At 42.0% G+C, this 12,867-nt stretch overlaps 1 protein-coding gene across 1 annotated transcript in view; it reads left to right on the top strand.

Moving 5' to 3' along the window:
* The window catches only part of LOC135101053 (tetratricopeptide repeat protein 7B-like), a 60,478-nt gene extending 56,835 nt beyond the window's left edge, over positions 1-3,643 (top strand). Inside the window, exons 14-17 of the mRNA XM_064004627.1 lie at positions 334-667; positions 794-875; positions 2,429-2,533; positions 3,575-3,643. Of these exons, the coding sequence (XP_063860697.1) occupies positions 334-667; positions 794-875; positions 2,429-2,533; positions 3,575-3,643 (590 nt within the window). The remainder of the gene's footprint in view (positions 1-333; positions 668-793; positions 876-2,428; positions 2,534-3,574) is intronic.
* The last annotated feature ends 9,224 nt before the right edge of the window (positions 3,644-12,867 follow it).

The raw sequence follows: 12,867 nt of genomic DNA, 5'->3' as shown, positions 1-12,867 counted from the left end.
CTCAGCACCTCCCCCCTTTGTACATATGCACCATTATGCTTAATAGGATCTATCATAGAGCCAGAGATGTTTGCTGTATTAACATTGTACTAACTGCTTCTATGTGTTGGGTGTATTATATATGTTTTACTGTAATTGCTGTTGCACCAATGCTGCAAAGTATTATTGTATATACAGTACTCTTAGGCTACTTGTTGTCCACGATGCCTTGTACTGTGCTCTTGTCTCAAGTAATAACTGTTACGTATAACATCTCAGCTCTGTTTGTTCCATAAGTTCTGCTAGGTTGGTAAGCTTGGGAATCAGTCCCTGACCTAAATTTACCCCCCACAGCCCCGCCCCCAGCAGAAAGCACCGCTCCCTCCTCTTCTATGGGACTTGTCTTCTCCGAGGTGGTGTCACTCAACCTTAGGCTTCTCTCTCCTACCATTCCGTTGGACTGTAACCACCCTGACAAAGTAGGACCTAAAACCCCACTTACCCTGGACTCTCCCCCTCACCCCCCTACAGCATCAGTCCATGCAGAGAGTGTGGCAGCCTCCCGTGTAGAGCAAGCACTATCAGAAGTGGCTTCATCTCTCTCCTCCTACCAGCCCAAGCCAGGACCTCACCAGGCTTGGCTTCTGCAGATTCAGATATGGCTGCTTACTGCTCAACTTTACATCAAGTAAGTTACCAGTGATGTTAGGCTAGAATTTTTTATAAGTTATTTTTGCCAAAAATTTTATTTAGTTAGCCACTGGAAATGCTTTATAATTTTCACTTTGTGCAAGGAATTTTTCATACACCTCAGAACTGACCAGTTGGCAGAAGCAGCTCAGTGTCTGCACGAGGCCTCATCCATCTTCCCCATGAGTCACCACATCATATTCATGGTGAGTGAGGGCCAACATGTAAAGAATATGCCTGTATACATACATGTATATCATATTTATAAAATGTACTAGTTAGTGGTCTGATTACCAGATCATATGTAGTGTAAATACTGATCTTGTTCCTCCTACTACACATGTAACCACATCTGTATACTACAAAATATGCACAACACTTCTGTAACAACATGCAAATTTTTCTTTATGTTGTACTAATCTCTCACTGTAACACATAATTCAAAATTTATATTTTTTTATGATGATCATTATTGCATTGAATAAGGCTAACAAATTTACTCTTCCTTCAGTGTCAGTCATATTCAGTAACAAACATATGGTCAAAATTTTTCCAGCAACTCAATTAAAGTTGCTGGTTTTTCCTACTTTCCCATACTACTTATTCATGGCTATCCATCAAAAGGATCTCCAAAGTTTCATCATTCTGCAAATAAACTGACTTACATGATACCAAATCCTCATTTGTTATTTTTGAGTAAAATTTTGTTGTGAATGTGTGACGGAGGCTAGTCACACACCCCTCTGATTAGAAGTGACTGGATGTGCTGTATCTGTTGTTTGTCTTGACCTGATGTGTTGGATCTTTATATCTATCATATATACTTTTTGTTTCCCTATTTAACCAGCATATTTTACTTTTATTCAATACTCCTATATGATGTAATACTAAACTTCAGATATAAGGCATTAGATTGCAGTTGTCATAGTGATGGATTGTACATACGACCTTTTTGAGTACCACATGATTGGATTGGAAAGTTTGTGTTATTTTGTCATACAACTTTACATGTTTACTTGTGTGTGTGTGTGTGTGTGTGTGTGTGTGTGTGTGTGATATTGATCTACTTCACTGTATATTTTGACTTGACAGTTTTTCATGACTTAGCATGTACCAAATTATGAGTCATGGATATTTTGTTACTCGTATTCTCTTAACATAATTTACATATATTAACCTATGTAAAATTTTCCCATGATGAATTTTAAGAATAAGCATAGGCATGTTTGCCATTAGGTTGTGTTTGTAATCAAGACAGCTATATGTAAATCCCAGTGAAAGGATGAACATTTTATTTTAATGAGAAAAATGGGTGAAGAAAAAGAGAAAATGAGCTGTTTTGAAAATATGTATGTGAAACCTGAAAATCTAAGTTAGGTCTGGTTAGTAGAAGCATTCCTACCCTGTTTTATATAATAAAAGTTATTATCAAAACTTTTATTTTTGTAGTGCTATAATTCTTGTTTTCAAACAGATTATGTAAAAAAATATCTGTGGTAATTTTAAGCTAGTGACAGAGTTGATGATAGATGAGAGGCTTTAATCATTAATGCTGCAAGTAATTTTAACCTAATCACAGTCCACTATCAAATCAGTCATGTACTTAGGTGTCAAAATCCTAAACAGTCATTTCCTGTTATCACAGAAATCAAAATACTAATTCTGCAGTCAGCTATAAGGTACCAATAGACTGTCAGTTAGACTCTATATATTACCAGTGTTTGCCAGAAAAATAATGTTTCTTTGCCTTCCTCTGCAGAAGGGATTACTGCATGAAAAGAAAAATGAATTTCATGAAGCTCAGACTTGCTACCAGAATGCTCTTGCCATCAACCCATACCACCTCAAGAGCCTCAGACACCTGGTGAGTCCATCATCCCTCCTGGGATTTATTTCTTTGCATGATAACAAACCTCTCCTCCTCCTCCTCCTCCTCCTCCTCCTCCTCCTCCTCCTCCTCCTCCTCCTCCTCCTCCTCCTCCTCCTCCTCCTCCTCCTCCTCCTCCTCCTCCTCCTCCTCCTCCTCTTCCTCCTCCATTTCTCCCTGGATGCCCTCCCCTCTCTCCTTCCATCCCTCCCTCCACCCTTTGCATGCCTCTATACTGACCTCTGTACTGACTACCTCAAGAAAAGATTAGAATGCACTGGATAATGGACTGGTAACAGGTCATTCAGTGTATAATTCTGACTATTCTTTTTTGTCTTTCTTAGCAAACACAAATTCATATTCTGCAGTGCATGTTACATGTGTGTGTGTGTGTGTGTGTGTGTGTGTGTGTGTGTGTGTGTGTGTGTGTGTATTAGTTGTATTGTACAGGGCATGAGCCAAAGCTCATTTTGTCCTGTCTCCATAATGATATTTATCCTGTGTGTGTGTGTGTGTGTGTGTGTGTGTGTGTGTGTGTGTGTGTGTGTGTGTGTGTGTGTGTGTTTGGATGAAGTGGAGGACATGTGTGAATGCATATATTTCTGTCTATAATTTTATTTATTCATTTATTTTATTTTATTAATTAATTTTTATATTATAATTATTTATTTATTTATTATGTATTTATTTTTATTTATTTATTTATTTATTCATTTATTTGTTTTTATTTATTTATTTATTTATTTTATTTTATTTTTTTATTATTATTATTACTATTTTTTTTTATTATCATTATGGTTACCTGTTATTGTAATACACACACACACACACACACACACACACACACACACACACACACACACACACACACACACACACACACACACACACACACACACTGCTGTCTTGCTCAGTGATAACATACTTAGCCATCAAGGTTTAGGCCCTGCTCATGTTGCTAAAAATTTTCACGAGTGAATAGTTATTTTCCTTAAACAGAATGATTATGTGTATAGTGTGTGAAAGCCTTACCCTTAGATCAAGCTACAATATGAGGATGAAGTTTTCTCCAGAAAGGTATTGCTGGTGATTGTGTCTTCCATATAATGGGCACATGGAGTTTGTTGTTAAACTCTTTTAGAATTTCATTCACAACCTCATTCTAAATAAGAAAATTATTACTACAAAGTCCTTCATCATTTGACTGCAGCTGGATATACAATTTTGATATTTACATTCTGTAAAAAGACTCCATCCACAACTGTTTTATTGATCTTGATGACCAGCATGCAAAAGTCCAGTTCCAAGACAGCTTTTGTCAATCTTGATGACTAATGCTTACCATAACGATTGGTTAGAATCAGTGTTGTCAACCAAAGCACATGAAATAAATGTTTATGATATGTGGCTGATTATAACCAACTGGTGTGTCTTTATATTCACGGCTTTGGTAACTGTTTAGATGTTGAGGTGACAAATGCCCCTGATCCTGTTTGTGTATGTCACACCTCCTGGTACTTCTGGTCATTGGACTCTTGATCTCGGTGTGCAGCAGCCTGCATCGGTTTTTTTTTTTTTTTTCCCCGCTTGAAAGAATATATTGTGAAGGCGTTTGGCGAACTGCAGTAGTTGTTCTTGCAGATATAAGTTGTATCCAATGGAATTAATTTTATACAGTAATTCCATTACACTTTCACTTTTAAAGAACATCATAAGTAATCAAGTGTTGTTTTTTTTTACCAGAAAGATAAGGAAAGATAAGAACTGGTTTATTGCAGTGACATAATAAATAAGGTTTCATTGGTTAGCTCGCCACACCGCTCCTGATAGGAAAGTTGTTTTGTGCCACAGAAGGAGTATAATAATGAATTGCATCCTTGTAAGTGATGGGAGACACAAAAAATCTCAGCAGCGTGTAGTGCACTGATTGTGAGAAGGCCCAGCCATTCATGCTCTACTGTTAAGTAATGATACTGATTTTTCGCTCCACCAGCCACATTCAGCCAAATTGTCAATCAACATTCATTTTGTTGACGTCAAAATGACCATCATGTGATCTAGATGTGTATGGAGGCGTGGAGGGATGGTCCGTGTGGAAGCAGATGGCTGTTCTTCGCCATTACCATCACGTCTCACTCAGGCGTGTTTGAAAAGTGAAAGATTAATACACCCGCACCAAACACCAAGGTGGGAGGGTGTACAGTCCTGTCACCAAAATCTGGAAGACGTATATTAGGGTAGTTGGTGACCATGATGGCGATATGACGCACACACGGTTTGCCTAACCTCAGCACAGAGGATTTTCAGCCATCACAGTATATAATCTGGTCCACAGAAACGTGTTAATAGGCCTTATCTGAACACGTACATGGTAATGGAACATGCCTTGGCAATCTCTAATCCCGGTGAACCCCTGCACTCGCCACACGTCACCCACACCCGCAGTCACGACTAGAAAAAAAAATAAATAAATAATAAAGCACACGGAATTCAGAGCTCCATTATCTCCGCGTGATCTTATCCACTTTCTTTCTTATTCCTCTCTATCCTTCTTTTCTGACACAGTATTACTCTGCCCCGCTCCGCCCCAAGCCACCACACACACCGCCTCCAGATGTGTGTCGTGCGTCGTGGCTGCATTGTCCTGGTGAAATATGTGCGTTGACGGGCGCTCCTTTCGTGCAGGGAGGGTGTGTCCTGACGTGCAGAGTGAGGGGAAGGTGGTGGTGGTGGTGCGTAATATGAGCGGTGAGGGAGGGAGTGGGACTGCTGGTGTGTGCGTGTGTGTCAAAGAGAGAGGGGAGGGAGGGAGGGAGGGAGATATTACCACTTTCATTTTCGTTAGCCTCCGTCTCCTTATTTTTACACGACTGCCATTATTATTCATGCGCACGTAGGCTAAGTTAACAGTCTGTCTGACCGTTCACTCCATTACCCCTCTCTCTCTCTCCACTCTCCCCCAACACTTCTTTCCTCTCCCCGGCCCCTCCTCTCCTTTCACACGATCTCATCCCTTCCCCTCCCTCTCCCGCTGTCTCATTTTTCCTTCATTGTCTTTCTCCTTTCTTTCTCTTCTCACTTTTTTTCCATTATGATACCAACCTCCTTATCTTCACTTTGATTTCTCCATTTGTCTCCCGAACATTCCCTCCCTTCCTATCTTTGTCCCTTCGCCTCCATCATGTCCACACTGCCCTTCATCCCTCCGTCCCATTCTTAATTTACCCTTCATCCCCACCCTTTCCCTTCCCCTCCCCTCCCTTTCGTTCCCTTCCACCGTATCTGGTGTTTCGTGTAGAAGGAATAATCAGCGGAGGACGGGGCGTTGCATACACGTGCCTGCCTTGACCTCGTGTAGGGTGCTGCTACTACTACTATTACTACTGCTACTACTGCTGCTGCTGCTGCTGCTGCTGCTTCGTTTCTTGGTCTCCCCAAAATACCTCGTTTCGTTGAGTCGATCTTAGCACGTGAGTCGACCATAAATCTAGTGTGTATAGAAATTAGAATATACGTACAGCACACGTCTCGCTGCAGGCTGGTAAAATCACGCTGCCAGCGAGTGAGACAACATCCTGTCGGTGATTGGCTGCCGGGCATCCCCAGACATGACTTTTTTTTTTTTTTTTTTTTTTTTTTTTTTTAGCTCGCAGTCATGATAATCTTACCGGAAAGTTCTCATAACTTTAGAAAAAAAAATGTAATAGAATGTGTGGACTTATTCCTTTGCTTTCGATATTTTTGGGAGGTTGACATGAGAAGGAATGGTTGTTTATATATTATTTTTATTATTATTTAATCTCATTTTATTATCTTTAAGTGTGTGTGTGTGTGTGTGTGTGTGTGTGTGTGTGTGTGTGTGTGTGTGTGTGTGTGTGTTGTACCCTATCTGGTCCATCCCGTGCGGGATTACCGGCTCGGTATATACATGTGTAAGATAGATGTATAAATTATCATTTGTATTTACTTATTTATTTATTTTCATTAACCCTTTAATCCCTATGGTTATCTTTGTTATATTCACACCACTGTAAGATATTGCTTGGTTGGACAGGCAGGACATGCAGAAAAAAAAGTTTTGTCTTTGCGAGGCCAATAATGTATTGAAGAGCACAGTACAAAATTAAGAAGCAAAGAAAAAAAATATGATTATAGGAAACATTTTGTAGCAGTCAAAGGGTTAAAGATTCGCTAAGAGGCTTACGAAGGTCAGAAACAGGTACCAAGAACGCTGACGGGGATGATGAGGCTGGTGATGGTGGTGATGGTGGTGTTGATAATGATGGTGATGGTGTTGGTGGTGGTGGTGGTGTTGGTATTGAAGGGTGATGGTCGTGGTGGTGGTGGTGGTGGTGGTGGTGGAGGTCATGGTGGTGTTGGTATTGAAGGGTGGTGGTGGTGGTGGTGGTGGTGGTGGTGATATTGAAGGATAATGGTGGTGATGATAATGATGGTTATGGTGGTGGTGTTGATAATGATGGTGATGGTAATGATAGTGATGGTAACGACTACGAGAAGAACGTTCTAATGCTTGTGGCGGTGACGGTACGAGTGGTAATACCAGTGATAGTGGTGGTTCCGTTGGCAGTGACGGTGACGACAGCAGATGAATAATTAATGATCGTATGTAGGATGTGCGGAGACAATGTGTGTGTGTGTGTGTGTGTGTGTGTGTGTGTGTGTGTGTGTGCGTGCGTGCTGACATAGACGCGTGGGTGTTGTATTATTGAGTACGTACTGTACAAACCTTGACACTGCTCTGCTAAGAAAGTCGGTCGAGGACGGCATAGAAGAAAACAAGTACATAAGTGGAGGGTTGAGTAGTTTTCCATCGCTACAAGGAAGGTCAGAGAGTAAGCGAGGCGAGGCTGGCGGTGATGGAGATGCCGGCAACGTTGTTGGTATTCAAGGCAACAGCGACTGGCAGACCCGATCGCTTCCCCGAGAGTAACACAGACTACCTGCCATGGTGTGTGTTGTATCGCAAGCCAAGGTGAATGTTAAGTCTGTACTGGTTCCAAGAAGAAATTAAGGACCGGTTTCTTACTTTGGCGTCTTAATTGTCTTGCCTACCTTCAACGGCCTTCAGTGGAAATTATTGAAGTTTTCAAGAGTGATTCAGGGAGAAAAGAACCCGACTAATCACTCATGAGAGTATTGAATATCATCTGCTGGCTGGTCTTGGGTTGAGTTGCCGGGCAGGGAAGGAAGAGAGAAGGCGGAAAAGTTCAGTCAGTACATGCTCATACTTTGCATTGTAACTTACCCGAGTTTTAAATAATCTCATAACTTCCTTGAAGAGTCTTGCGTCGTTCTTCAAGTCTCTTGCGCCAAGCAGCGAGTTAAATCTTAAGTGTTTTGTAGGATTTTGTGAAGTGAGTGTTGGTTCAAGTGTCGGCGTGAAAAACGAAATATCTCGACCACATTTCCTATTGAGAGAGAGAGAGAGAGAGAGAGAGAGAGAGAGAGAGAGAGAGAGAGAGAGCTATATTTTTATTTCTATTGATGTAGAGTTATGTAACTGCGCCCTTTACGACCTTACTGGGAGACAAAATCATTCAGTCTGTCCGTCAATCCGTCACTGTTTACATACTTTTGTAATCTTCCCATTGATGCACCAACTAATAACGTCCCGTGTTGTGTAAGAGCAAGACAAATGAGTGTAAAGGTGGTAAGGAAACCTGGGCCGAATCAGGAACACTGTTTATTGTTTATTCTCTAACGTTTCGACAGGAGTCTTCTGAATTACCTGTCGAAACGTTAGAGAATAAATAATGTTCCTGATTCGGCCCAGGTTTCCTTACCACCTTTACAATCGAAGTCCCATGTTCTGAGTCAAGACAGGAGCAGGTAAGCCGTGGTGCGAGTCTCAGTAAAGGATCACTCATGAAACCAAGTCACATTATCCCCAAGTCTTAAGTTACGTCATCAGATGTAGCAAGATGTCATCATACCTTATGGCAGCAGTATAGTTGTGGGAGAGGATTGGTGTTGTGACGCAAGCGGTAGACGTGTGGTGTATTGTTGTAATAGGGTACTCTGTAATTGTAATGATATGATATGTGGTGTGACTGTATTGCGTGTTGTGATATTTATAATGTATTGGGGAATGCTTGGCGTCCTGTTTACGTTCTCGACAGGATGATTTTTCCTATGACGTAAAAGCGAAATGCTCTTATGCGTCCGCCAAGTGTCGGCTACAACTGGAATGAACGTGTGCTGTGTGTTAAAATTGTACTTGATGATGAATTTTTTATTTTATTTATTTATTTTTTTTTTTTTATATGTAGGAAGGACACTAGCCAAGGGCAACAAAAATCCAATAAAAAAAATGCCCACTGAAATGCCAGTCCCATAAAAGGGTCCAAAGCGGTAGTCAAAAATTGAAGGATAAATGTCTTGAAACCTCCCTCTTGAAGGAATTCAAGTCATAGGAAGGTGGAAATACAGAAGCAGGCAGGGAGTTCCAGAGTTTACCAGAGAAAGGGATGAATGATTAAGAATACTGGTTAACTCTTGCGTTAGAGAGGTGGACAGAATAGGGGTGAGAGAAAGAAGAAAGTCTTGTGCAGCGAGGCCGCGGGAGGAGGGGAGGCATGCAGTTAGCAAGATCAGAAGAGCAGTTAGCATGAAAATAACGGTAGAAGACAGCTAGAGATGCAACATTGCGGCGGTGAGAGAGAGGCTGAAGACAGCTAGTTAGAGGAGAGGAGTTGATGAGACGAAAAGCTTTTGATTCTACCCTGTCTAGAAGAGCAGTATGAGTGGAACCCCCCCAGACATGTGAAGCATACTCCATACATGGACGGATAAGGCCCTTGTACAGAGTTAGCAGCTGGGGGGGTGAGAAAAACTGGCGGAGACGTTTCAGAACGCCTAACTTCATAGAAGCTGTTTTTAGCTAGAGATGAGATGTGAAGTTTCCAGTTCAGATTATAAGTAAAGGACAGACCGAGGATGTTCAGTGTAGAAGAGGGGGACAGTTGAGTGTCATTGAAGAAGAGGGGATAGTTGTCTGGAAGGTTGTGTCGAGTTGATAGATGGAGGAATTGAGTTTTTGAGGCATTGAACAATACCAAGTTTGCTTTGCCACAATCAGAAATTTTAGAAAGATCAGAAGTCAAGCGTTCTGTGGCTTTTCTGCGTGAAATGATGATGATGATGAACTAGATGATGATGATGATGATGTGTCATAATAGAATTTTATGTGGTGTTGTGTGCTAGACGCCTGTTAAATGTCATGATTCTATTAGTACATGTACGATATGACTTCAGGATACAGAGTTGTGTTGTAGTTGAAATGTGTGTGTGTGTGTGTGTGTGTGTGTGTGTGTGTGTGTGTGTGTGTGTGTGTGTGTGTGTGTGTGTGTGTGTGTGTGTGTGGTGCGTCGTCCATGCGTGGCTGGATGTTGCAGTGTGGCAGTGAGTAGGCGGTGTGTCGTTATGCAGTGTTCCTATTATTGTAAGATTTGTCATGTTTTTTATGCACACCTAACATCGTTTATCACATGACAATGGCACGATAATATTTCCTTTCTCTCTCTCTGTGTGTGTGTGTGTGTGTGTGTGTGTGTGTGTGTGTGTGTGTGTGTGTGTCTGTGTGTGTGTGTGTTTGTGTGTGTGTGTGTGAAAGAGAGAGAGAGAGAGAGAGAGAGAGAGAGAGAGAGAGAGAGAGAGAGAGAGAGAGAGAGAGAGAGCACGATGGGTGACTGTGTCATGGTGCCGTTCCGTGGCGAGTGTATACGAGTATACGTAAACAGGCGCAGAAGTGGAGAATAGCGGGCAGTCGTCAGGAGTGGTGTGCGGTGCGATGGGGACATAGAAGGGGGATAAATTTAGTCCCAAGTTTGCGTGTCACTGCCTGGAACCGAAAGCTATTTTTAGGCAAGGACGGCAGCGGCATTGTTCCGGGCATTATTTTACTCTTTTTGTGTGTGTTTGTGTTTATCAGTAGGAGAATCATGGTTTATAGCGGAGGGGTTGTATATTTGGAACATCACCATCACCACTACCGCTGCTACTGCCTCACGAGACTCGGGCCGCAGGAGGGAAGTGACAGGGTACAGGCGTGTGTGTGTGTGTGTGTGTGTGTGTGTGTGTGTGTGTGTGTGTGTGTGTGTGTGTGTGTGTGTGTGTGTGTGTGTTATGTAAATAATAACAAAATATTGCACCTTAGTAGAAATACAGGACTTTTCATGTCGATCTTCAAATGTTATACAGCTCCCCCCCCCTCTCTCTCTCTCTCTCTCTCTCTCTCTCTCTCTCTCTCTCTCTCTCTCTCTCTCTCTCTCTCTTGTAATGTTGGCGGTGAGCACTTCCTTACCTGCCCGTTGATTAGAAAGCATCACCAGCTTGACCTCATAAGTGTAACGACCTCGAGGGAACGTTCAGACGCCCTGATTTCCAGCTTGTGGGGTACGCATTCTTACAAGACGTATTCTTTTCCCCTTTCCACATTACAAAACTGCCTGTCTGGGCTCTCTAAACCCTCCATTCTTCACCACACGCCGAAGTAATTTCAAAGTTGTGGGCCTCTCCACTTTACACCCACCATAAATATTGCGCTGTTGAAGATAATTGCATGAAAATTACTTTGTCGAACGAGTCGGCGCATCAAGTGATGAAAAATACACAGCGAAACAACTGTCTTGTGTATTTTTTTTGGCGTATTATGTTGTCTTGTGGATAAGAGTAATTGTCAAGGTCATTTTGAAACGTGCGTCAACACGAAGACAGTGATATTCTTTTTCGTGTTGTAGACGCTTGGCTTGGGGTGGGGTGCTGTGAGATTCGCCCTCCACATGTAATTCACTTCCTCGCATATTGAAGTGAAAGCATCGACTAGACCAGTGTGTATTGCATTACTGTTTCATGAACACTAATAAGCACCTGCATGCCTGGCTATAAATTTGCGGACCATGCTTCCAGTCCGGGTAGGGTGAGGCAATGCTCGGCCCTCCCACCCGTTCATCTGCCTTGCTAGGTGGTCGATGAGTGGTTGCCTTGGGAAATCTGAGGAAGATACACCGTGCCAATAACTAGAATGGTGTTATTGGTCGTGTTTCCCGGCGGTGTGATGCTGTGCTTACCTCATGCTCTCAGGCTGAAGTGGCGGAGGCAAACCTCTGCTTACCGTCATGTCCCCTCACCTTCCCTATGTGTGTGTGTGTGTGTGTGTGTGTGTGTGTGTGTGTGTGTGTGTGTGTGTGTGAAATAATCAATGAATGGCTGTGTGTGTGCTGAAGTAATCAATAGGTCGCTCCTTTTTATGGTGCGTACGATATATTTTTCATGAAGATATCTTGAGGCTGGCTGTTCTTCCTCGCCAGTGTGGACGTGAATGGAGTGGCAGGCAGAAAGCATCTTACCACAGCCCTTGAGTGGCGATAGCAGTGTGTGAATGTATTCCTATTTACTTGTAGTAGTAATTCAAGTTGTCAGCAGACTTGGCAGCAAACACCATACTCAGCTTCTTGTTGGTTACTCTTGTCAAGGATAAAACCATACCCGGAATTCGTGGTTTGAGTCTTACCTTTGCATTATTGAACAATTGTGTAACGCGGAAGTGGCATTTGAACTCTGGTAGGTGATTCACTCTTGTAAATGGAAAAGCTCCTAAGACCTTTGTCGAAAGCCTACAAGACCTTGTACTACAATATTTCTCATTTGGAAAGCTCGTGCAACGCAGGGTTATGCCCTTGGTAGGCTTCCTGCATTTCTAATGCGTTAACTTAGGACATTCTTAAAGTACAGCGAAGCATCTGGAGGGTATGTGCCGGGACGTCTCATAAGCGTCATGAGGTTGCTAATTCTTTTCCATAGCAGAATGGTAGTAAAAAAAAAAATATATATATATATATATATATATATATATATATATATATATATATATATATATATATATATATATATATATATATATATATATATATATATTATTTTGAAATGACTGGTATTTTCCCTCTCCACTAGTGATACGAATAAGTAAATCACTGAGATGTTCCCCAAGCCCTGTGAGGAAAGCACGAACCTGATCATGTAACACGGTGACGACTCAAGACAGTGGCTCGGGTAGTGAACGCTCTCCGCTCTGTGTTGTGGCCTTCCGCGTGTTGGTATGAGGTGTAGACGACATCTTATTGTAACAGTATTAACAAATGCTTGAAAAAAAAAAAATATTGTTTATGAAAACTGGTTCATAGTAGTAGCAGGGCAGAACGCAACGTTCTCGATCTGGCTTAGGGCGGCCTTGGCGACCCGCACCACTCAAGAGAGAGAGAGAGAAAGAGAAAGGAGAGAGAAAGGGAGAGAGAGAGAGAGAGAGAGAGAGA

This window comes from Scylla paramamosain, chromosome 6 (assembly GCF_035594125.1).
Source record: "Scylla paramamosain isolate STU-SP2022 chromosome 6, ASM3559412v1, whole genome shotgun sequence".
NCBI lineage: Eukaryota > Metazoa > Arthropoda > Malacostraca > Decapoda > Portunidae > Scylla > Scylla paramamosain.
The sequence above is the reverse complement of the archived record's forward strand: the minus strand, read 5'-3'. Positions and strand labels throughout refer to the sequence as shown.